Below are 24,727 nucleotides of genomic sequence, written 5' to 3'. Positions count from 1 at the left end.
CAAGGAGCGAGAAAGAAAGAAAGTCAGACAGGGGGCCAGGGAGAGACACAGATAGAAAGAATTACACACAGACAGGGGGCCAGAGAGACAGATAGAAAGACAGACAGCCAGCCAGCGGCCAAAGAGAGAGAGACAAAGAAAAAAAGACAGACAGCAGCTAAGGAGACAGAAAGAAAGACAGACAGACAAATCTATTCTAGCACCTGTTTATGTAACAGGCTTAAAGACTAGTAAATAAATAAAACGTAGATAATTAGTACAAAGGAGTAAATAAATAATATCAAAGAGGTCATCAAAATGCTGGAGTGCTCATTGTCCGTTCCCACTTCTTTCTGTGCTGTAAATCTGAGAGGCAACATTGGTAAATAGAAGAGGACAGTAAGGGGAGGGGGCAGTCCACACAGTAAAGGGGGGCGGTCCGCCCCAGGCACAGTCTTGCTGAGGGCGCAACACCCCTCCTCCTCTCTACCCACCCCCCTGCTCCTCTCCTTGCCATGTGCAATTGCCTTCCCCTTCGGCATTGGCGCTCTCTCTGACATCACTTCTTGGACCCACGCCTGGGAAGTGATGTCAAAGGGCAAGCCGACACCGACGTGGACATGCTGCTCGCACTGGAGAAGTTAAAAAGATACGGGGAATGATAATGGGGGGTGTGCGCATGGTGATGGGGAGACGGGGAAGACAGTGGGGAGGGGTGCCACTGTCCCGAGCACCTCTCACCCTTACTACGCCCCTCAGTTAGTCTGATGTTTGGGGTTTTCAATTGTAATATAAAACAAGAAATATTAATTTTATCGTGTCCTATTTATATACGTGCGTGGTCTATACAAAGTTAAAACAGATTAGCATATGTTCTAATACTTATGGCAAGTACAGAATACAGTCAAACCTCGGTTTACAAGTGCACCGGTTTGTGAGTGTTTTGCAAGACGAGCAAAACATTCGCAAAATCGGCACCTCGGAAACCAAGCTTGACTCAATTTACGAGCATCCCTCCCCCCTGCGATCCGGCATCCCCCCCCCCCGCTCACATCGCCCCCCCCCTGCCGTGATCTGGCATCCCCCACGCACCCACCCACCCAAACACATTGGCTTACCCGCATCTGTCACCAGCACCAACGCACAGGACATGCCGGTGCCGGTGTCCGAAGATCTGCTGTCTTCCTTTTGCTGGGCCTTGAGCATTTGCGCATGCTCAAAGCCTTCTAGTTCTCACTCTCTCCGCTGGCCTCGTGGGGGTGGGGGTGGGTGAGAACGTATCAAGCGAGTTCCCCTTAGTTCCTATGGGGAAACTCGCTTTGATATACGAGTACTTTGGTTTACAAGCATGCTTCTGGAACAAATTATGCTCGTAAACTAAGGTTCCACTGTATTTCATTGATCTTTGATTGTTGTGGCTTAAAATTAAATTCAGCATATTTTAAATGATGAGAAATAAGCAAATCTTTCCACAACTTTTATTGAGCAGCAGGAGCCTGACTTGGTTTTGTTCTCATTTCAGTCTTTATACCTTAGATTTGGAAGCTTCTTATGTTTTGACTTTGTTTCAGTTTTAGTCCAACCTGCCACTTAGACAAAGAGGGTGAGGTGATCTGTGACCAGTGTCCGCCAGGCTACGCAGGATCCCGATGTGAAAGGTAAATGCTACATCCTGATGACACCCGGCACTTTTCACGGCTCTTCCCCATAGCCCCCACCTTCCCATTAGTACTAGTAATTACTGCAGGAGCGGCAAACTTTATTCTCTAGCTCTCTCCTGAAAAAAAAAATGTGTTCTAATGTTTTTATGTTTTACTGTTTTTTGCAGACACACTCAAGAAATGACTTTACATGTTACCCTTTAGGTCTGTCAGCACAGAGCAATGTTTAAGTCTTTTGTTGACTTAACTTTGAATCCTAGTTCTCATGAACCTCCAGTTCATTAGAGCACAGCTGCAACAATAAGCAAGAGCCTGCCTCTAGGGCAGTTTCTCCCAAACTATTTCATGGGGGTGTCATGCAGAGGTTTGGTAGAAGCTTCTTTAGGGACTGGACTAGTAAGAGGCAGCTAGAAGAGGAGAAGGCAGGGCGCAGTCTCCAGAACACACTGCTGCCTTAATGCCACAGCAATTCAAGAGACAGCTCGGTCCTATAGACGGTCAAGTAGACTCTCCTTTTCCTCCACTTTCTGTATCAATAAATGTTTATTGAAGGTTTTACAAAATATACTGGAAAAACCAATAGCAAATAATTCCGAGTATCACTCACTAATATTGTACAAAGAGCTCCTAATCCTAGCAATAAACACCAGCATATCAGTAATTCACCCTCAACATTCCCCATAGTCTAGAATCACTCAACCCACACCTCCTACCTGGGCTACATTTACCGACAATCCTATAGGAGTACCCAGTGGTTCCTTTAAGGCACTCCTCCCCCTCCCCCATTTTTCTTTTTTTTGTTCCTCCTTTTTCATTTGCCCAAATTATGCAAAATCATATTACAGGTACCCTGCATGTGCTCATAATGACCTTGTCTTTGTGCAACCTTAATTTCCATCTGTACTAGCATTTGCAATTTAGTTCTCCAATCTTCCACAGAAGGCACCAACTGGCTCTTCCAATGTAGTGCAATAACACTCTTTGCTGCGGCAAACACCATCCGGAGCAAGCGGGTGGTCCACTTAAAAGACCTCTCATTATACAGCTCCAACAGGCAACTTTGAGGAGACAAAACTACAGTGGTGTGTGTCAGGGTAGTCAAAGCTTGCGTCACTACTGACCAAAATATTTGTATTTCTAAGCAACTCCACTGTACATGCAAGAATGTTCCTTTGTCAGAGAAACACCTCTTCCTCTACTTTCTACCTAAGATCATAATGCATGCTTGCTAAGAGGCCAGGAGCTGGAGCATCAGCTGCAGGGGTAGAAGTACAGCAGCAAGTCTGTTTTACTGGTGCTTTGTTATATCTTGTTTCTCTACTGGTTGCTCAGATCTTGCACTGGTTGTTGTACCTGCATATGCTGTGCACAGCACTGCATACGTCTAGTAGTGATATAGTAATGACAAGTAGTATTGTCAGTAGCATGAGAAGCAATAAAAGCTGTACTTCCTTTTTAAAAAAAACAAAAAAAAAACTTTATTTATCTAAGTCAACCTGGAACAGGACAATGCAACATACAACAACCAGTGCAAGATCTGAGCAACCAGTAGAGAAACAAGATATAACAAAGCACCAGTATAACAGACTTGCTGCTGTACTTCTACCCCTGCAGGGATGCTGCCACACCCTCCCTGTACCTGTAAAAATGTTGGGTGCAGGAGGGATTCTCAGTCCCTCCTGCTCCGTAGGCCTCCATCCAGTGGTGGGAGCAGGAGGAACTGCAAAGTCGTCCTGCTCATCATGTGCATCAGGCTCTGCCCTAAGGAAGTCCCTGATTGGCTGAGGTGCCTCAGGCCCCTCCCAAGGGGGGAGGAGGCCGAGGCACCTGAGCCAATCAGGACCTTAGGCCCCTCCCCATGCATCACATGATGCACGACAGTTACTGACAGGTCTGCAGCAGTCGGATTTTAGGATAGTAAAATCCAATTCAAAATAGTCAAGCAATTGTTAGTAATTCAATCGCTTGGCTTGGGATTTTATTAATTTACATGGTTTGGATCGGATTGGATCGTTATGTGGGCAGTGGGCCGTTTAGTGAATTGGGTCAGGGAATGATCGCAAAACCAGTAAATGGTTTTGCAATCGTCAGTACAGGATCGGAAGGTTTAGTGGATCTAGACTTTTGTGTGTAATGGGCTCACAGTCTAAGGTGCTTTTGGTACCTGGGGCAATTGAAGATTAAGTGACTTGCCCAGAATACACAAGGAGCTGTAGTAACCGTTGGGCTACTCAGCCACTCCCAACACTATCACAGTCATACGAATGTACAAATTGACTTGGAAGAGGGGTGGAGGAGGACAGGAGTAGGGGTTATGAAACAACAGGTTAAAGGGGAAGAGAGCAATGAAGATTAAAAAAAAGAGCACAGTGGAAAAGGTCAGTCCTCCCCTCTGAAGTAACACTTATATAGCTGCTACAGAAATAGTAAGATATGTGCTGATTGAATGAATCCTTGTCTCTAGGGTTTTAAGCCTTTGGGAGACCTTAACAAGTATGTTTGATTGATGTATTTATTTGTTTTTCTATCCTGTTCACCCCAGCGAGTTGAGAACAGGTTACAGGTTAACATACAATTTGCCATAGTTACAGTAAAAGTTTTCTCAATGTAAGTTTTTATTCTAACTTGACTCCTACTAGGAATCTAATACCAAAATACGTAGTACAGAGTTTACAGGTTACAATTTGCCATTTTTATTTTAAAAATCTTTATTCATTTTCAAAATTAATACAAAGTGCCATGAATTATACAAACATTAATCATCAACATAAGCACTTAAATTCCATCAATAACATTACAAAAGAAAAATATACCCCCTTTCTTCCAACAATTCAACCAAGAAATAAACCAAAAAGAAATCCCCCCCACCCACCCTGTCCTGGATATGTATAAAAATAAACAGAAAATTAAATAAAGACAATTATGTTGAATTTTTTTTTTTAAATTAATTCTTTATTCATTTTCAAACTTACAATAAGTGTGACATATGTTCAACAATAAATACATCACTTAATAATCATCATTGGTACAAAACATAAACTCTTCCCACCCTTTCCTACCATATAATCAAATATCTTATAGAATATGTAATAGTAAAATAACCCCCCCTCCCCCCCTCACTATTGAACTTGTAAATTTAAGGAAAACAATTTCATCTAAACAGTACCATATTTTGTTAATGGCTCCCACACATCTTGAAATTTCCTGAAACATCCCCGCTGTATTGCAATAAATCTCTCCAATTATGTTGAATTAACAAAGGATAACACAAAGGAATCCAACGAAAACTGCAGTATTGCCAGCCAAAGCAAAAACAAAAAAACAAACTGCAGACTCCTCTGTACAAGATGCAGGCAATGTTTATTATACCAAATATTTTATTTTATGCAGTTAAAAAATACCACCTTATAACAAACCAAGGGACCTGACACGGTCCGTGTTTCGGAAAACACTCCTTCCTCAGAGGTCCTAATGAAAATAAATATGAAAACTAAGTAGATATGTATAATACGTAAATCAATATAAATTGGTGTGCAAAAAATAAATCAAATAAAGATCCATGTGAGCAAAAGTTTTTATCCTAATGTGACACGTACTGAGGATCTAGTAGCAATATATATTTCTTTGTAATATCTGTGTGCATCTGCCTTTGTGAGTCAAACACCTGAATTTGAGTTCTATGTGTTTGTCATATTTTTGGCTCATTGGAAACATTGACTGTTGTTTGACTGCAGTTGTAATGTTTGCGTGTTATGCGCCCATAGAGCGGTTCAGTGATGAAATTTATAAGTGCAAATAAGTAACGAAAAAACTGTAGTAGGCGTCCAGAGGTTTCTGATAATAGTAGTGACCTCGTCAGAAAAAAAATCCGGAAACCTCTGCTCCAGAGAGAACTAATTCAATCCCAGTTTATTTCTGGCAGAGAGAATGAAAGGTGTGTGATGGAGGTGTACTGAATGTAGTGCCTGTCTTTCCCTTCCCGCTGTATCAAGGAGAGAGGTACTTCTCACCCTCCAAGGCAGTGGGTAATAAGTATGGTGGAACTGCATCACAACTTACTGTTTTTGTTAATCCTTTGGAAATATAATCTTCAAGCAGCACTCCCTAATTCCCACATTTTCATTTCTTTGCATCTCAAAATAGGGCTAAGGCCGGCTAAGCTTTGCTGTGTTGGTACTGCTATGAAATTGTACATAATATAATAGTTTTTGCATTAATTAAAGTCATTACAATTTACTGTACAAGGGAGTCGCTGAAAAGTTCTCAGCCCAACCAACAAAGTTGGGTCAATCTCCATCGAGGGCTAAACACTTAATCCAATGATTTAGTTTTTCGTTTTTTTTCCCCTTTTTTTCATTCTAAACTAAACCTTAAGTTTGTATACCGCATCATCTCCATAAAGATAGAGCTCGGCACGGTTTACAGGTAATTCAATAAATGAGGGAACGACATAATAAGAAATTAGAGGTTATGAAGAGGATAGCTAGCTTTACATTTTAAATAGATAGCTTTACGTTTTGGCGAAAAGCCAGGTTTTTAGATGCTTTCAGAATAGTTGAAATGAGCCTAGGTTCCGCAGCAGGGCAGGGAGGTTATTCCAAAGCTCAGTGAATTTGAAGAAAAGGGATTTCCCTAATTTACCTGCATACATGACACCTTTTAATGAGGGGAAAAATAATTTAAGTTTGTGGGCGGATCTGGTAGTGTCAGGTCTCAAAGAATTCCAGGATAGTGGAATTAGGGGAGGAAGAATGCCATGTATGATCTTGAATATTAGGCAGGTACATTTAAAGTGAATCCTAGAAAGCACCGGAAGCCAGTGAAGTTTTGACAGAAGCGGGGAAACATGATCGAATTTGCTTTTTGCGAAGATCAACCTAGCCGCAGTGTTCTGGATCCGCTGAAGTCTTTGAAGATTTTTCTTAGACGTAGGTAGATAGAATTACAATAATCCAGTCTGGAAAGAATGATTGATTGTACAAGGACAGCAAAATGTTGTTGGCGGAAGCAGGATCTCACTTTCCTCAACATGTGAAGACTAAAAAAAAACATTTTTTTACCAGAGAGTTGAGATGATCATTAAAGGAAAGTGTAGAGTCAATAATGATGCCCAAAACTTTGCTTGAGAATTCGATCTGCAGTGTGGGATCAGAAGGTAGTGGAATGAGCGTGGGTAACTGATCTAATTTTGGGCCAAGTCAGAGTAGTTTTGTTTTGGACTCATTCAGCTTCATTTGTACAGTGAGGGCCCAGGATTGGAGTTTCGTTATGCAAGCTGTTACATTTTCGGTGAGGTTAGTGAGGTTCGAATCTATCTCGAAAAGGACAAGGATGTCATCTGCATATGTAAATAGAGTTTCAAAGGGAGATAGATGGAAGTTTCAAAGAAGACATATAAATGTTGAAAAGAATAGGGGATAGGGGTGATCCCTGGGGACCACCACATAGCGGTTTCCAAGGAGAAGACATGGTTCCATTAATGTTAACAGTGTAAGAGCGGGATTGTAAAAATTTTGAGAACCAGTCTAAGACTGTGGAATCAATGCCTATCTCAGAAAGTGGTAAATTAGGCTATCATGATGGACAACATCAAAGGCCGCAGATAGATCAAATTGTAGTAGGATAGCAAACTTATTACAAGATTGAAGTTGTTGAATCTTTGAGATTAAAGAGGCCAGTAGGGATTCAGTGCTGAATTTGGGTCTGAAACCATATTGGCAAGGTAATAGAATGGAGAATCTCTCTAAGTAAGATGAGAGCTGAGTGGATATAATAGCCTCGAGCATTTTGGTCAGGAGAGGAATATTTATTATAGGACGATAGCTGGAAGGGAAGGATGGGTCTAGATCAGCTTTTTTCAGTAGTGGGGTCAGGGCAATGTGTCCCATTTCTACGGAAAATAGGTCAGATAGTAAGGCTGAGTTGATAAGTCTGGTGAGAGATGAAATAGCCTGCGCGGGAATTTTCTCATATAGGTAGGAAGAGAACGGGTCCAGGGCACATTTTTGGATCTTAATTTATGGCACAGTTTAGAGACCTGGGCTTTGGATACATGCTCAAAGACTGTCTACTGGGATAGGGTTAGTGTTGCTGGGCACCAGAGAATTGTAAGTGACTACTGATGGAAAAGAGCTTCTTCCGTCAGAAAAATATGGAATGAAAAAAGTGGAATATTGCTGGTCTTGATAAGTATATAGTCCTCGATGGAGACTGCCCCAATTTTGTTTGTCAGGTTGAGAACTTTTCAGCTGCCCTTCGTACTACTACTACTAATACTTATCATTTCTATAGTGCTACTAGACATATGTAGTGCTGTACATAAACATTCAAGGGAGAGTCCCTGCTCAGTAGAGCTTACAGTAAAATCTAATCAAGTGACAAACATGACAATTGGGGGGTCAGGGAGTTTCTCAGGCATGGGTGCTTTACAAGCAAGTGGGAGTTAGGAGTTAAAATGTTTTTTAGATATGAAACCAAAAGACACAAATGACTTGTTTTCAATGGTAGGAAATTGATATCATAGTTATAATAGCTTAAAATAAATTATTCATTTTTGCTTTAGAATTCATATTAGAAGATGTCTCATTGTTCTGTTAAATATTCGTAGAAGGTCCAAAAGTAAACATCCATAATACAAAATATTTCATAAGTTGTTGATTAATTTATTATTGAGGTTAGAGCTGATGCTGGTCACAAATTGCTTTGCAGATGTGCAAATGGTTATTATGGGAATCCAACAGTACCTGGAGGGTCTTGTATTCCCTGTGACTGCAATGGAAATGCCAACCAGCTTGAAAGCGGTTACTGCAATGCGACCACAGGGGAATGTCTAAAATGCATTCAGAATACAACTGGAAGTCACTGTGAGAGGTGTGCTAAAGGCTACTATGGGGATGCTGTGATTGCCAAAAATTGCAGTGGTAAGTTGATTTGTTAATCTAATTTCCCTGTTGCTGCTTTAGGGAAAACTCTCCTGATTCCTTTGAAGTATAGTTCTGATAGTTTACTGTCTAATGAGACTCTTAATCTTAATTTTGTAAAGAGTCCTGCATCGCCAGCTCTCAGCTACCTCATACCCTAAACACAACATACCTATCACAGTGGTTGAATCCTTTAAAACCAATGCAGAAAAAAAACAAACTGTGGGCCTGTTTTACAAAGCCACGCTAGTGGCTGCTGCATGGCAACAGCCCTGAAGCCCTTTAAATCTCTATGGGCTTCGGGGCTGTTACCGCCCTGCAGCTGCTGGCGTGGCTTTGTAAAACAGGCCCTATATGTGAGTTTGAGGGAAAATAAGGAAAGGTTTGTTTGTTTTTTTTAAATGAAGCTTTCTCAAATTGAGTTTGTGGGGGAGCCTTTTTAATTTCCCTATCCAATCCCCTCCAACCCTCTCTATACCCTAATACACTCTTAATGTGCTTCTAACTAGCCAACAAAGTCTAAAATGCTTCTAATTTACCCAACCCTTATCACCTTAAGATCTCGACTTCTCTTTGGTAATTCTTAGTACCCAACTTTTATCACCTTAAGATCTCGACAACTCTCTGGTACTTCTTAAGTAAATATTATGACATCGCTTATTATCCCTGCAAACTTTTAATGTAATTCTTGATAACTTTGATGTAATCCGCCTTGAACCGCAAGGCATTGGCGGAATAGAAATCACTAATGTAATGTAATGTAATAAAGAAATGGTAAAGAATTGCTTATTTTAGTGGATATAGGTATGCTGTGCGTTGCAAATTTTATTAACTCTGTAGGCATTCATGTTTTATAGTAGTTAGTCTGTTGGTAATTGTGTTTGTATTGTTTCTTGCTGGAGACTAATGTTGTGGACTAAGAGGTTGGGCTTAGTTCAAATACAGTCAAACCTCGGTTTGCGAGTAACGTGGTTTGCAAGACGAGCAAAACACTCGAGCAAACTGTAACACAAACCGAGCATTGACTCGATTTGCGAGCCCCCACCCGACCCGACCTGGCCGCATGAGAATCTCGGAGAGGGTGAGATCCAGAAGGCCTTGAGCATGCGCAGATGCTCAAGGTCCAGCAGCAGCCCAGCAGAAAACCAGCAGCAGGCACTTTCTAACACCGGCAGCGCACGGGTAAGGACAGGGCCGGTCAGTGGGGGAGGAGGAGACGATCGCGAAGGGAGGGAGCAGCGCCATTGGCCTCGGGGGGGAGCAATACTGCCGGTTCCCGGGGTCGGGTGTCAGCTCGAGGGTCGGGTCAGGTGTCGGCTCGCGGGTCGGTTCGGATGTCAGCTCAGGGGTCGGGTCAGGTGTTGGCTCAGGGATCGGGTGTCTGCTCGGGGGTTGGGTGGAACGAATCATCCGAGTTGCCATTATGGCCTATGGGGAAAGTTGCTTTGCTATACGAGTACTTTGGATTGCGAGCATGCTTCTCGAACGAATTATGCTCGCAAACCAAGGTACCACTTTATATTCAAATAAAAAAAATAAGGTTTCAGTCCATGGAGAAATTGTTCCCATGTTATAGCATCATAGGTGGAAGGAATCATTTGGGGCGGGAGTAATTAGTTTTCTGAAATTACCATATGTGAAACAATAGTAGAAGAAGTCTTGCGTAGCAGGCGATTTTACACATAAGTGCTTCCTTGTATGTGCCTGGGAGTGCCTGTTTTCTAATGGCATTTGGATGCCCAGATTCCATTGTAGAATACTAGGACAATTCAACATTGGTGCACCTTAAACTTAAGTGTCTAAGATTACACCAGCCTTAGAACTGCCAAAATTGAACACGCTCAATGCAGCTAGGGCAGATGAAACCTATACTGCCCTGAAAAACCAGAGCACAGTAACTCAGATTTTTGTCAAAACTAAGTTAACTCACCAGATGTCCTGTAGTGGCCATGTATTTCTTAACATGGAAGCCATTTAACATTTGTCAGTCCAAGGGAGGGAGAGATGCCAAAATCATAGGGGAGAGGAGCGGGGCCACCCAAAGTGATGCAATGGGGAGACATCAACAAAGCAAATTGGTTCAGGAGCCACTATCCCTTGAGCTGGCCTTTATAGCACCCCCCTTATATGTGTTCTGCAGAGCACTTGTGCAGGCCCTTAAAATAGCACTTGGGGCGCTTAATCATCCTATATGCTACTTTTTGGTGCATACACATGCAAAGAGATGCCTTAATACAGGCGACTAATTGTAGAATTTCCCTTCACATATTCTCCTTCTGAAGCACCAAATAAATGGGATTATTCTTTTAATTTTCCTAATCCTCTTAATGTGGCTGTGATTTATCAAATTAATTTTACCATCAACTTCCCAAAATGGGATGTTGAATCTAAGAGCAATGGAGACCAATGTCTTCATGGAAATAATATGCAGTGTCCTTTTAGTGAAAATGACTCTCTAACTATAAATGTATGTGTGTTTTTTTTCTAATTTTCTGTAACAGCTTGTGGGTGCCATGTGCATAGTTCCCTTTTGAGCATTTGCCATCATGAAACAGGCCTGTGTGAATGTAGGCCAAATGTGATTGGACAACGGTGTGATCAGTGCTTGGTAAGATCTCTGTTTCTAAAATAGCAGTAACATAGTAGATGACGGCAGATAAAGACCCAAATGCACAAGGCTAAGGCTAAGCTTATGAAAATTTGCCTGATGCAGGAAAAAGCTAAGAAAATAGTTATTACAGACTTGGACACTACAGATTTCATCCTGAAGTTGGGAAATGCTATGGGGAAACTACACCAACCAAGCAGAGGGAAAAGGAAAAACTATAATTACCAAATGTAAATGTGCTAGTGTTTGTAGTCACTAAGCTCACCATTCCTGTTGAGTTCCTGACAACAAAAGCAGGCCAATCACTTTCTTACAATGGAAGTTATTGGCCTTCTAAAATTGCAAGTTATGCATTTCAGAAAAAAAGAACAAGCAATGCTTGAATTGGCTTTAATCTGTACATAGGTTTGGACATTGCCTGGTTTTTCTTCTAAATCTTTAGGCCAGAGAGACTATGAATCAATGTGTAACTGAAATAATGCAAAAAGTGGATGTGGCCCACTTTTGCTCTGAAGGGCTCAATTTAAGGTGGTACAATAATCAAGGACTCTGGATTGGAAAAGTGAGTCCTTGCTTAGGCTGTCCTTGGTGGGCTCTGGATTTGTGGTCATGTGTATTGGATATGTATCTAAGGCCTCATTACAATGGATGCAACCAATCAGGGTTGCTTCCAGTGTGGAATCTGGGGAGATGGCTCATCTGGGCCCATTAGCATGTGGATGTTAAAGCCTGGTTTATAGAAATACCCCTATATTAAGTGTAGATGGCACTGGTGTTTAAATTGACAAACCAGAACCTCACCAACCTCCACGAGAACATTACAGCTTGCATAATGAGACTCCATTCCTGGTCCTTCTCGGTACAGATGAAATTGAATGAATCAAAAACAAAATTACTCTGGCTCGGCCCAAAATTAGAACACCTGCCCACCCTCTTCACACTACCCTCGGGCGCTGCACTGCAGCTTGAGTTCTCAAGCAAGGTCCTTGGTATCATTATCGATTCTTCTCTCTCCCTCAATGACCACCTCAACTCCTTGGCTAAATCATGCTTTTTCAGCCTCCACATGCTGAGGAAAGTAAGATCCTATTTTCGCCAACAACATTTCGCCGTCCTTGTCCAATCCATCATCCTCTCCAAACTAGACTACTGCAATGCCATCTATTTAAGCCTATCAAAAAAAAGTCTTCAAAGACTCCAGCTAAACCAGAATACTGCAGCCAAGTTGATCTTTGCAAAACGCAAGACTGACCATGTCTCCCCACTCCTAGCCAAACTTCACTGGCTCCCAGTGATTTCCAGAATCCATTTCAAATGCTCCTGCCTGGCTTTTAAGATCATTCACGGCATCCTTCCTCCCTTAATCCCACTATCTTATAACTCCTCGAGTCCTGACTCTACCAGACCCGCCCAAAGATATAAACTATCCTTCCCCTCTCTACACGGTATTCGCTATGCAGGCAAACTGGGAAAATCCCTTCTCTTCAGTATCACAGGTCTTTGGAACGATCTTACTACTCCACTGCGGAACCTGGGCTCCCTCCAATTATTCCGCAAGCAACTGAAAACCTGGCTTTTCACTAAAATGTAATTCTATCCCCCCTTACTCTTCTCTTCTATATATAAGTTCATGTAAACCTTTTTTTTCCCCTTCTCTTCCTATATTTTAAGTTCTTGTAAACCGTGCCGAGCTCCACATCCGTGGAGATGATGCGGTATATAAACTTAAGGTTTAGTTTAGTTTAGTTTAATATTCAGCTGGTTGTGGTCAATGTTTTTATGTTTGCCACTACTGTATTCCTAGTTATACAATGCTGGGCCATGTCCAGGCACTGGTATAGAGTATTCGGTTGACTATTGGCCGCTAAAACGTATGCGGCTAACTGCAATATCTAGCTCTTGGCCACATAAACTGAATCACTTAAAGACAGGACTGCTATGTATGTGGTCCAATTTAAGTGGTCATCGTATATGGTCGTGGGCTGAATATTGGCACTTAACTATGTAAGTGCCAACTTCACCCTAGAATGCCCAAAAGTTAGCTAGTTTTGTGTCAGATACTAACCGTGAATCTTCAGCAGCACTAACTGTTCCCACTGAGTATTTGCAGTTAACCGTGTACAAGCGAGTTAAATATCCTGAAGTCTGTCTGGGCCATTGAAATTACTTAACTAGGTGGTTTGTTTTTAAATGACTTGTGAGATTTGATTGCAGTTGTTGTTTTCTTACAACAGTCTGGGTATTATGGCTTGAACACTGGACTCGGATGTCTTTCCTGCAATTGCAATAAGTCTGGCTCTGTCTCTGAGCGCTGCAGTGATGATGGGCAATGTCCTTGTGCCCCAGGAGTGGCCGGAGAGAAGTGTGATCGCTGTGCTTACGGCTTTTATTCATTCCAGAATGGGGGCTGCACACGTAAGCTATGATCTTTCTATTGGTTTCTCTCATACTTTCTATGAACACTGTTTAACATTGCTCTTTGTTAATATTTGCTCTGTGCAATAATTAACCTTCCCTAGAAATCAGATCTGCAAGGGTATTTGAAACACAGTCAGACCTTTTCCAATAATAGTTGGTCACTTGTCTATCAAAAGCAAACATTTTCTTCTGCTTATTTTGTTCCTATATATGTGCCAAAATTAAATGATTTTTCCTAGAAAATGCTGCATAAACATTCAGGACTGGATACAGTAAATGGCACTGAATGGTATTCTATAATGGGTGCTCCAGGACGGGCACCCTTTAGAACAGTGCATAGGACCAGGACCTGCACTGAGCTTTGGACATAAGGATTTACACCAGGGGCTCCTTTTACTAAGGTGCGTTAGCCGAAAAATTACCGCCTGCTTAAAAGGAGACGGTAGCGACTAGCACGCCTTTGTAAAAGGAGCCCCTAGTGTAAATACTGGCGTGCAAGTTGGGGAGGGTATGGTGTATTGGTTAAAGCTACAGCCTCAGCACCCTGGGGTTGTGGGTTCAAACCCATGCTTCTCTTTGTGACTCTGGGCAAGTCACTTAATCCCCCCCCCATTGCCCTGGGTACATTAGATAGATTGTGAGTCCACCAGGACAGACAGGGAAAAATGCTCGAGTACCTGAATAAATTCATGTAAATCGTTCTGAGCTCCCCTGGGAGAACAGTATAGAAAATTGGATAAATAAAAATAAATAAATCTACACTATTCTATAGCACTGTGTGCATCTAACCCACCTATGTCCCTTCCATCATTGCACCCCTCCTATAGTGGAACAATAGGGTGTTTTTGCATGGATCTGCCATTTCTGCCCCATTTTGGTGCCTTGCATCCATTAGAATGCTTTTTCCGTGCTGAAAATATGGTATGGAAGTAGCACCTATATTCAGTGATGTATATAAAAATTACCTGTTATTATATTAGAGCCTAGAGTCATATAAGGAACAATAAGAGACTATACTGTAATGATGGCCTAAATCAGGGTTGTCCAACGTTGGTCCTCAAGGGCCGCAATCCAGTTGGGTTTTCAGGATATCCCCAATGAATTTGTATACTGCTTACATTGCATGCAAATAAATCTCATGCATATTCATTGCATATAATATAAAGAGACAGGGGTTATACATCAATACAATATCTTTAATATAACTTTAATTATAACATCATTTTACACAATAAATAGAATAAATGGATCTATGTTATATTTACAATTAATAAAATCTATCTAAACCACCTGACAACCAAATCACCAATCTACTGACGGCATCCCTTGACTACAAGACTTTTAGAAAAGAAATAAAGACCTTACTCTTCAAGAAAGCCCTGAAAAAAGAATAACACCACAAGTTTCAAACACCACCTCTCACTAAAGCCAACTACCCCAAACAAATAACCATACTCATTTCTTACTCTCTCTTAAAATTGTCCAAAATTCTTTTTTTTTTTTTTGTAAGTTCTTGTTGTAATACTTCCTTGATAATTCTTTTGTAATCCGCCTTGAACTGCAAGATAATGGCGGAATAAAATCCCTAATGTAATGTAATGTAATGTTTAGTGATAGAAAACCTGAAGCTTGTTCAAAGTTCATTCAAAAACCTTTACTGAATTAATTCAAGTTAATGTTCCACATAGTCTGTTGTTTCTTGTACTTCTCACACGCACGTTTGTGTTATAATTAAAGTTATATTAAACATATTGTATTGATGTAAAACCCTGTCTCGTTATATGTTATGAACGACTACTTCAGAAAATTGCGAGCCATGGAATCGAAGGTGAAATACTCACGTGGATTAAAAACTGGCTGGAGCATAGGAAACAGAGAACGGGGGGGTAAATGAACAATATTCGGACTGGAAGAGCGTCACCAGTGGGGTGCCGCAGGGCTCGGTGCTTGGACCTGTGCTCTTCAACATCTTTATAAACGATCTGGACATAGGTATGACGAGCAAAGTGATTAAATTTGCAGACGATACGAAGTTATTCAGAGTAGTGAAGACGCAGGGGGATTGTGAAGATCTGCAACGTGACAAAATCAGGCTCGAGGAATGGGCATCGACATGGCAGATGAGGTTCAGCGTGGATAAGTATAAAGTGATGCATGTCAGTAACAAAAATCTCATGCACGAATATAGGATGTCCGGGGCGGTACTTGGAGAGACCTCCCAGGAAAGGGATTTGGGAGTTCTGATCGACAAGTTGATGAAGCTGTCCACACAATGTGTGGTGGCGGCGAAAAGGGTGAACAGAATGCTAGGGATGATAAAGAAGGGAATCACGAACAGTTCGGAGAAGGTTATCATGCCGCTGTACCGGGCCATGGTGCACCCTCACCTGGAGAACTGCGTTCAGCACTGGTTTCCGTACATGAAGAAGGACACGGTATTACTCAAAAGGGTCCAGAAAAGACTGACTAAGATGGTTAAAGGGTTGGAGGAGCTGCTGTACAGTGAAAGATTAGAGAAACTAGGCCTCTTCTCCCTCAAACAGAGGAGATTGAGAGGGGACATGATCGAAGCATTTAAGGTACTGAAGGGGATAGACTTAGTAGATAAGGACAGGTTGTTCACCCTCTCCAAGGTAGGGAGAACGAGAGGGCACTCTCTAAAATTGAACGGGGATAGATTCCGTACAAATATAAGGAAGTTCTTCACCCATAGAGTGGTAGAAAACTAGAACGCTTATTCCGGAGTATGTCATAGGGGAAAACACCCTCCAGGGATTTAAGACAAAGTTAGACAAGTTCCTGCTGAACAAGGACGTATGCTGGTAGGGCCAGCATGGCAGCATGGCATGGCAGCATGGCAGGGCATGGCATGGCATGGCAGTTAGGGCACTGGTCTTTGACCAAAGGGCCACCGCATGAGCGGACTGCTAGACATGATGGACCACTGGTCTGACCCTGCAGCGGCAATTTTTATGTTCTTATTAAATTACTCTTGGGAGGCAGTTGGATTAATTGTACCCTACATTGTAGTGTTGATGCATATTCATTGGGGATATCCTGCGGGGGCAGAGGTTGTATGCCGCTGGCCTAAATCCTTGCTTCCCAAACTTTTCTCTACTGCAATTCCATTTTAGTTGTTGAAAATTCATTTGACTACCAGGTAGTAAATAACACTAATGACTAAAAACATCATTTTATTTATTTATTTAATTGAAACATTTATAAACCGCTTTAAATCAAAGTGGTGTACAACATGAACATACATAATGAATAACACAGATCATACAAATAATATCAACATAGCAGGATTATCTAGATACCATTCTTACTAATTCTTACAAGATTCGTACATGGACACAAAGGGATATGATGTCAAATTATAATAGCTTACACTCAATCCATATCGTATCGATCTTAGAGGTTCTCACAACTCACTTGAGTTGTGCCAAACTAAACACGCTACATAAATGCATCAACAAACAACTGAGTTTTCAGTTGTTTCCTGAAACAAACTCGATCTTTACATAATTGCAAAACTCCTGGGAGAGAGTTCTAAAGTTGTACTCCTAACACTGAAAACATCATAGTTGCAAAAAATTCATTGTGTTTCTTAAAGTTTCAGTACATGGGATTTTTTTTAAATAATTACTGTAATGACATACCTGACCATAAGAAGCACCCTAGATTTAGAGGAGGAAAACAAGAAAAAAAGCATTTTGAACCAAATTGTGTACTAATATATACCGGGCTCTGTACCTAGCCCCCCTCACTCCTGCCAGGCTCTGCACCCAACCCCACACTCCTTGCTAGGCTTTGCACTCTGTCCCCCCTCCCTGCCAGGCTCTGTACCCTGTCCCCCCCCCTCTGGTGGTCTACTGGTAGGCCAGGACAGTGTATAGGGCAGGTCTAAGTGGTAGCCAGTCCCAGCACCCAGCCTCCGACACCTTTAAATTGTGGTGGTCCAGTGGTGTATCGACAGGTGCGAGATTTCTGTGCTCTTGTCCCTCCCTCGCTGGACGGCTGCATTCTACTGCTGATGCACCACTGGATCACCACAATTTAAAGGTATCGGTTGGGGGTATATTTGCTCCATAAGATGCACTTTTATTTCCACGCAATTTTTTTGGCGAAAAAAGTGCGTCTTATGGAGTGAAAAATACGGTATTTCAGATATACTCACTATACTTAATAGAATGGACTTCCAAGTTGCATCACATCTTTTCTTTTGCAGTATAGCTATTGTGCTATGAAGTCAGCCTCTTTTTTTAGGTGGGATTCTAGGGAGGAGGGTATGAGGATGTGTACAAGTGTATACCGTATTTCCCCATGTATGGCCTATACATGGGTTTTACAATTCCCTGCAGTGGGTGCAGCTTCCTTAAATGGGGCGGCCTATCTAAAGACATCGTAGATAAGCCGCCCCATTGGAAGATCAGCCGCGGAGTCCCCCGTACCTGCAGCTCGCCCCTGGATGGCTACCGGCTGCCTTCTGCCTCGTCGCAGCAGCGGTGCAGGGCAGGAGCGATCTTTTCAGTATCCAGCCGGCCCCGCGCTTCTTCCTCAATGCCTGCGCCAGTTCATCTGTGTGGAATGCCAAAGTAAAAGTAGAAATTGCTTAAGAATGGTCCTTCATGAACTTTCTCAATCTTCCTTTATCTGTAATATTCTCACCCGCTTAGAAAATATTTGATAGAAGTTTAGTTGATATAATTTTTTTCTTTTATTTGTACTGTTAACTTTCTGTATTGTTGAAAATATAAAATGTCCCCAAATGATCCACCAGTTTTATGTGCTGTAATGTAATCATATTGCTTGAATTTATATTGCAATTCTAAATCAGGGTTTTTAAATGGTAAGGCTCGTATGTATCAGTTTGTGTTTTTAACAAAATCTTGATTCTTAGCAAGGGTGCTCAATGTCGGTCCTTGAGGGTCACAAACCAGTTAGGTTTTCAGGATTTCCCCAATAAATAAATATGAGATCTATCTGCATGCCCTACCTCCACTGTATGCAAATAGATCTCATACAAATTCATTGCGGAAACCCTGAAAACCCTACTGGTTGCAGACTTCAAGGATTGACATTGAGCACCCCTATTCTAAAAAATGTACAACAAAACAAAACAAAAAAACCTAGCCACACTATTTTAAAAGGACAGCATGAGTTGTACTTCATTTTTACTGTGTCATTAAAGCAGTGTTTCCCAAGTCGGTCCTGGTGTACTCCCCTGCAGGTCTGGTTTTCAGGATATCCACAATGAATATACATGAATGAGATTTGCATGCAGTGTATGCAAATAAAGTTCATGCGTATTCATTGTGGATATCCTGAAATCCTGACTGGCAAGGGGGCACACCAGGACTGATGAGGGAAACACTGATTTAAAAGAAAAGATTAACCCCCTCTTCTATTAAACTGCGCTAGTAGTTTTTAGCGCAGAGAGCTTCGCTGAATGGCCCGTGCTGCTCCCGATGCTCATAGGAACTCTATGAGCGTTGGGAGCAGCGTGGGCCATTCAGCGCAACTCCCCGCGCTAGAAACTGCTAGCGCAGTTTAGTAGAAGATGGGTAAGCACCCCCACCTTTTTTTATTCAGCAGAATCTTTTTGCCCCCCAACATTTTCCATTTGTAAATATTGTACGACACCTTCATTGTTAAATAATTATCTCCGAAATTCACTTTGTGCTGTGCTATAGCTTACCATCATTGCTTGCGTAGAGTTTTGAGGAGGATTGAAAGAGCAAGTGCTCTGACTAGGTTTGCATTTAGTTCATAATAGTCCTTAAAAAAATTGGTGCAAAATGGAATTAACCCATATAGTCAATGTGAGTGTGTCAAAATGTTCTAATGTGCATTAAAAATTATGTGAAACAAACTGAATAAACCTCTAAAAATCAGGGAAAAAAGGCCAAATATCTACAATCAAACCCAAAAAAACTGTTCCCGGTTCATATCCCTACCGACATCTACTTAGATGTATAATACTGGAAATAGTAATAATAATAATAATTTTATTTCTTATATACTGCTATACCATAAGTTCAAAGCGGTTTACAACAAGATATATACAGTGAGTATGTGAAGTGAGTTTACAACAAGGTACATACAGTGAGTATGTGAAGTGAGGAGAAAAAACAGTTTGAACTGGGATACAAATTACAAGTTGTTTTGAATCTGAAGATGTGAATAGTCGAAGATTGATACAGGGAAAAACGGTTTGGGTTAGAATGCAATTACTAAAGGGAAGAGCATGAGTAATCTAAAATCTAGAGAGAAGGGGATTGAGAAGAGGAAAGTTGGAGGGATTGGACATGAATTGGGATTAGAATTTGTTAAATACCGTATTTTCACATAGATAACGCGCACCCGTGTAAAACGCGCACACGGGTATAGTGCGCGGGGAACACAAATCTATGTAAAAAATTTTAATATAGCGCGCACACGCGTATACCGCTCATGTTAAAACCTCCTCCTGCCTACTCCGAACCGGCATCCTCCCCCCCCCGCTCGCTTACCCGCGTTTTACAACTTTTTTTTTTCAATCCGATCCGGCATCCCCCCTATGAACCGGCATCCTCCCCCCACCTCGCTTGCGTCACCCCCCTCCCCCGCGATCTTACATCCCCCCCCAGCACCGCAAAACATGTCTTACCCGATTGGGCACCGGCACCAACACCAATGCACAGGATGTGCCAGTGCCAGTGCCAGTGCCGAAGATCCTCTCTCGTTGGTTTGGGCTGGGCTGGGCGGTGCGGTGCAGGAGAGATCCTCCTTCTTCCTGCACCGGGCTGGACTAGGCATTGAGCATTTGCGCATGCTCAAAGCCTTCTGGTCTCGCTCTCTCCGATAATCTCCGATAATCTCGGAGAGAGAGAGACCAGAAGGCTTTGAGCATGCGCAAATGCTCAAAGCCTAGTCCAGCCTGGCGCAGGAAGAAGGAGGATCTCTCCTGCACCGCCCAGCCCAGCCCAAACCAACCCAAACCAACGAGGGAGGATCTTCGGGCACTGGCACTGGCACATCCTGGCATTGGTGTTGGTGCCGGTGCCCAATCGGGTAAGACATGTTTTGCGGTGCTGGGGGGGATGTAGGATCGCGGGGGAGGTGGGGTGACGCAAGCGGGGGGGGGAGGATGCCGGTTCGCAGGGGAGATGCCGATCGGATTGAAAAAAAAGTTGTAAAACGCGCTCACACGTATAACGCGCACGGTTTGTAAAAATCATGTATAATGCGCGCATTATATGCGTGAAAATACGGTAGATGGGTCTTCAGAGATTTTCTGAAGTCAGCATATGAGGTGGCCTCGAGTATGGGTTTTACGAGCCATGTGTTCAGTTTTGTTGCTTGGAATGATAACATTCTGTCTAGGAACTTTTTGTAACGGCATGATTTCAGGGGAGGATAATTAAAGAGGTTTATTCTGCGGGAGCTCTTATTAGAGATGTTGAGGATGAATTGAGAGGCGAGGTAAGTTGGTAGCATCCCAAAAACCGCTTTGTAGCTGATGCAGGCAGGAGGAGCTCAAGAAAGTTTCACATGTCACTTCCTCCTCAAGAAGAAATAAAAAACCAGATTTAAAAGAGTTCTTAAATTATTATTATTATTATTATTATTATTAGGATTTTATATACCGCCTATCAAAGTTTTCTAAGCGGTTTTACAATCAGGTACTCAAGCATTTTCCCTATCTGTCCCGGTGGGCTCACAATTTATCTAACGTACCTGGGGCTATGGAGGATTAAGTGACTTGCCCAAGGTCACAAGGAGCAGCGCGGGGATTGAACCCATAACCCCAGAGTGCTGAGGCTGTAGATCCAACCACTGCGCCACACACTCCTATCAGTAACTGTATCAGTAACTGATAAGAAACTTTTCTTAAATTGTTTTTCTAATGCTCTGCTCTTGCTTTAGTATAAACACTTTTCTCTTACTGTTTAGCTTGTGACTGTGCTCATACACACAACAATTGTGATCCAGATTCTGGGCAATGCATATGTCCACCTCACACTTTGGGTCCAAAGTGTGAACTCTGTGAGACAAACTACTGGGGGCATGATGATGAACTCGGATGTGAGGTACTGTTTTTTGGAAACAGATTTTTATATTTAGACAGACTGTAAAAGTCTAGTTTTGTTGAATTGCATGACTTTACATTGCATTAGAGAATGACACAGGGACACGTTTTTTCCCCGTCCCCGCGGGAACTCATTTTCCCGTCCCAGTGAGTTCTTTTCCTGTCCCTGCCCCGTTCCTGCAAGCTCCATCTTCATTTGCACAAGCCTCAAACACTTTAAAATGATGTGTTTGTGGCTTATGCGGTTAAGATAGAGCTTACAGGAATGGGGCAAGGACAGGGACAGTGGCAAAACTCACGGGGACAGGACAGAGAAATTGAGTTCCTGCGGGGATTATATTACATTACATAATGTAATTGTAATGTAATTTATTTCTTATATACCGCTAAACTCCATTAAGATTCTAAGCGGTTTACAGAAAAATAGACAATAGGGTGCATTAAAATTATAAGTAAAATAGGTACTTAGAAATTCCCTTACTGTTCTGAATGCTCACAATCTAACTAAAATACCTGGAAAAATGACAATTAGTAGAGTAATGAAGAAATAAAATAGAGAATAGATGAGAAAAATAAGAAAATAAACATTCTAATAAGACTACAATGATCTAAAGGAATTTGAAAGGTTAAAAAGAGGGGAGATAAGAATAGATGCAGAGGGAGAACCGTTGAAGCAATAGAATTCTGGGGAAATTTAAATGAAATTTGAATGATAAAATAAAACAAAATAAGTGGTAAAACAGTAAGTGAGATTAAAAAATGTATTATAAACTAAAAAGAATTGAAAATAAAATCAAAACAGTCAAAACTGAAGTCCAGCTTGAACGGGCCCCCGAGCCAACCGTTGGACCGATGGCCGGACTGCAGCCCTCCTCCGTCGGCTCTCCCCTGCTGGAATGGGGGAGGAGCGAAGACAGTGTCTTCTAACATTAGTGTCTTCTAACCCGCCAATACTTTTCAGTTCTAGGCGGTTGGGAAAAAAATTGTCTCCGTGTTATTCTTTTTCGTCGGATCCATTAGTGAATGGTGGCGTATACTTTTTGACAACGCTTTCAACTATTAGTGCAAGATTGCATGGATTATCTTTATGTGAACTCTTTCATTTCAAAACAAGACTGGTCACCCAGCTATTGGCAAGACCTGCCTCTAGAAAACCATAATGCCTCGGATTACTGTAATCCATTCATTTCCAGAACTTGCAAATCCTTTATTTTAGCAGACTTATGTATTTAGCACCACTGACATGGTTCCCAACTAGCTATTGGGATGCCTTGTCTGTTTGAAATTTTTTTTCCAAAACCATTCAGAGACCCAGCCACCATTTTCAGTTACAAGCGATTAGAATTACCTTTTTTTTTTGGTTCTCTGATGTAGGACCGAAATGTGGCACATCAGAACCCCCAAAGCAGATAAGCACAATACGCATTCACTTTGAAGATAAGCGTAAATACGTGTTCACATTGGAGAAGTTGACTGTTTAGTACAGCTATGCAAAGTCATCAACTATGGAAGCATATGCCATGATTTGGTGGTGAGGCGCTATATTTTGGAGGTTTGCCACTTATTTTGGCCTACAAGTCTCTGAGCATATAAGAGAAATACGTTTAACATTTAAATTTACTATCTATGATACAGGTGAAGTTAGATCACTCTCACGTAATTGAAGAAGTTATTCTTCCCCCCTTGCCTTTTGTTTTGCCCTGGATTGGTATCAACGAATGTTGCTACTATTTGTCTGATACCTTTGACCTTGATTGGGCACTGTGGCAACGATATTGGGCTAGATGGATTTTTGGTCTTACCCAGTATGGCTCTTCTTATGTTCTTATGAAAACATAAACCAGTCCCTCAATGTGGCTAAAATTATTTGACTATACTCTATATCAGTGCCCCGCAAACTTTTCGGCACCAGGGCACACTAAACCAGAGCTGCGGCTGGAAGGCACCCGGAAATGAGCAGACATCGACGCAATGACATCACGTGCATACTTGACATCATCATGTCGACATCCATGACCCTGATCCTGTGGAGAGGAGGAGAAGCACCGGTGAGGAGGAGAGTCAGCAGCGCTGGCTGACAGCCCACAGGTGCTGCCTCTTGCTGCGAGAGGCACGTCCTATAAGCAGTAAGCCGGTGCCTCGCCTCTTTGCCAGCGACTCGTGCCACATTTGGAATCTGCCAGGGCACACAATTTGCGATACACTGCTCTATATAGTACTGTGTACATTAAATGGAAGGAAAACCCCCCCCCCTCCAAAATGTGCCATATAAATATATTGTGGGGTTTGTATTTTAGCTATGAAACGCAAATCATATTTTATTGCCATACCTCCATTGCTTTGGAACACCAAATTATATTTTTAGCTATGAAAGTTATTACTAAGGGCTCCTTTTACTAAGTCACACTAGTGGTTTTAACGCAGACACCGGATTAGCGCGGTTAGCCAAAAATCTACCGCCTGCTCAAAAGGAGGCGGTAGCGGCTAGCGCACGCGGCAAATTAGCATGCACTATTCCGCGCGTTAAGGCCCTAGCGCAGCTTTGTGAAAGGGAATCCCCTAAATGTCTGTTTTGTTGAATTGCAATGAAACCTTGAAAATGTATTCTTTTTGTATTTTGGCTTTCTAGGTTTGCAACTGCAGTACTGTTGGTTCAGTCAGTCCACAGTGTGATGTAGCCACTGGCCAGTGCCAATGTAAACGTGAGTTTGGAGGGGAAGTCTGCGACAGGTGTACCTATGGGTTCAGAAACTATCCTAATTGTGTCTCCTGTGACTGTGATGTGAATGGGACCAAGCCAGAGTGGTGTGATGAAAAACAAGGAGTCTGTAGCTGTGGGGATGACACTGGTATCTGTGCTTGTAAGGTACTGTATGTCCTGTATGTCAATATTATATAGAAAAAAATGAATACTTATAAAAGCTGGCCAACAATTTTAGCTACTATACTTACCCCTCCCGATTCGCGGTTTTAGGACTTGCGATTTCGATTATTCGCAATTTCCTAAAACCGAAATCTTCCCCATCTCCCTCCCGCCTCCTAAACCTCCCCGGACCTTACCTGGTGG

At 42.0% G+C, this 24,727-nt stretch overlaps 1 protein-coding gene across 2 annotated transcripts in view; it reads left to right on the top strand.

Moving 5' to 3' along the window:
- Positions 1-24,727, top strand: part of LAMA1 (laminin subunit alpha 1) — a 412,090-nt gene that overhangs the window by 151,142 nt on the left and 236,221 nt on the right. For both annotated transcript variants that reach the window (XR_004538373.1, XM_033934013.1), the window contains exons 18-23: positions 1,551-1,637; positions 8,349-8,560; positions 11,062-11,168; positions 13,403-13,583; positions 21,525-21,661; positions 24,290-24,526. Coding sequence is in view for 1 of the 2 variants with exons in the window: in XM_033934013.1 (XP_033789904.1) it covers positions 1,551-1,637; positions 8,349-8,560; positions 11,062-11,168; positions 13,403-13,583; positions 21,525-21,661; positions 24,290-24,526 (961 nt within the window). In the remaining variant the exon portion in view is untranslated. The remainder of the gene's footprint in view (positions 1-1,550; positions 1,638-8,348; positions 8,561-11,061; positions 11,169-13,402; positions 13,584-21,524; positions 21,662-24,289; positions 24,527-24,727) is intronic.

Source organism: Geotrypetes seraphini, chromosome 2 (genome assembly GCF_902459505.1).
Source record: "Geotrypetes seraphini chromosome 2, aGeoSer1.1, whole genome shotgun sequence".
NCBI lineage: Eukaryota > Metazoa > Chordata > Amphibia > Gymnophiona > Dermophiidae > Geotrypetes > Geotrypetes seraphini.
The sequence above is the reverse complement of the archived record's forward strand: the minus strand, read 5'-3'. Positions and strand labels throughout refer to the sequence as shown.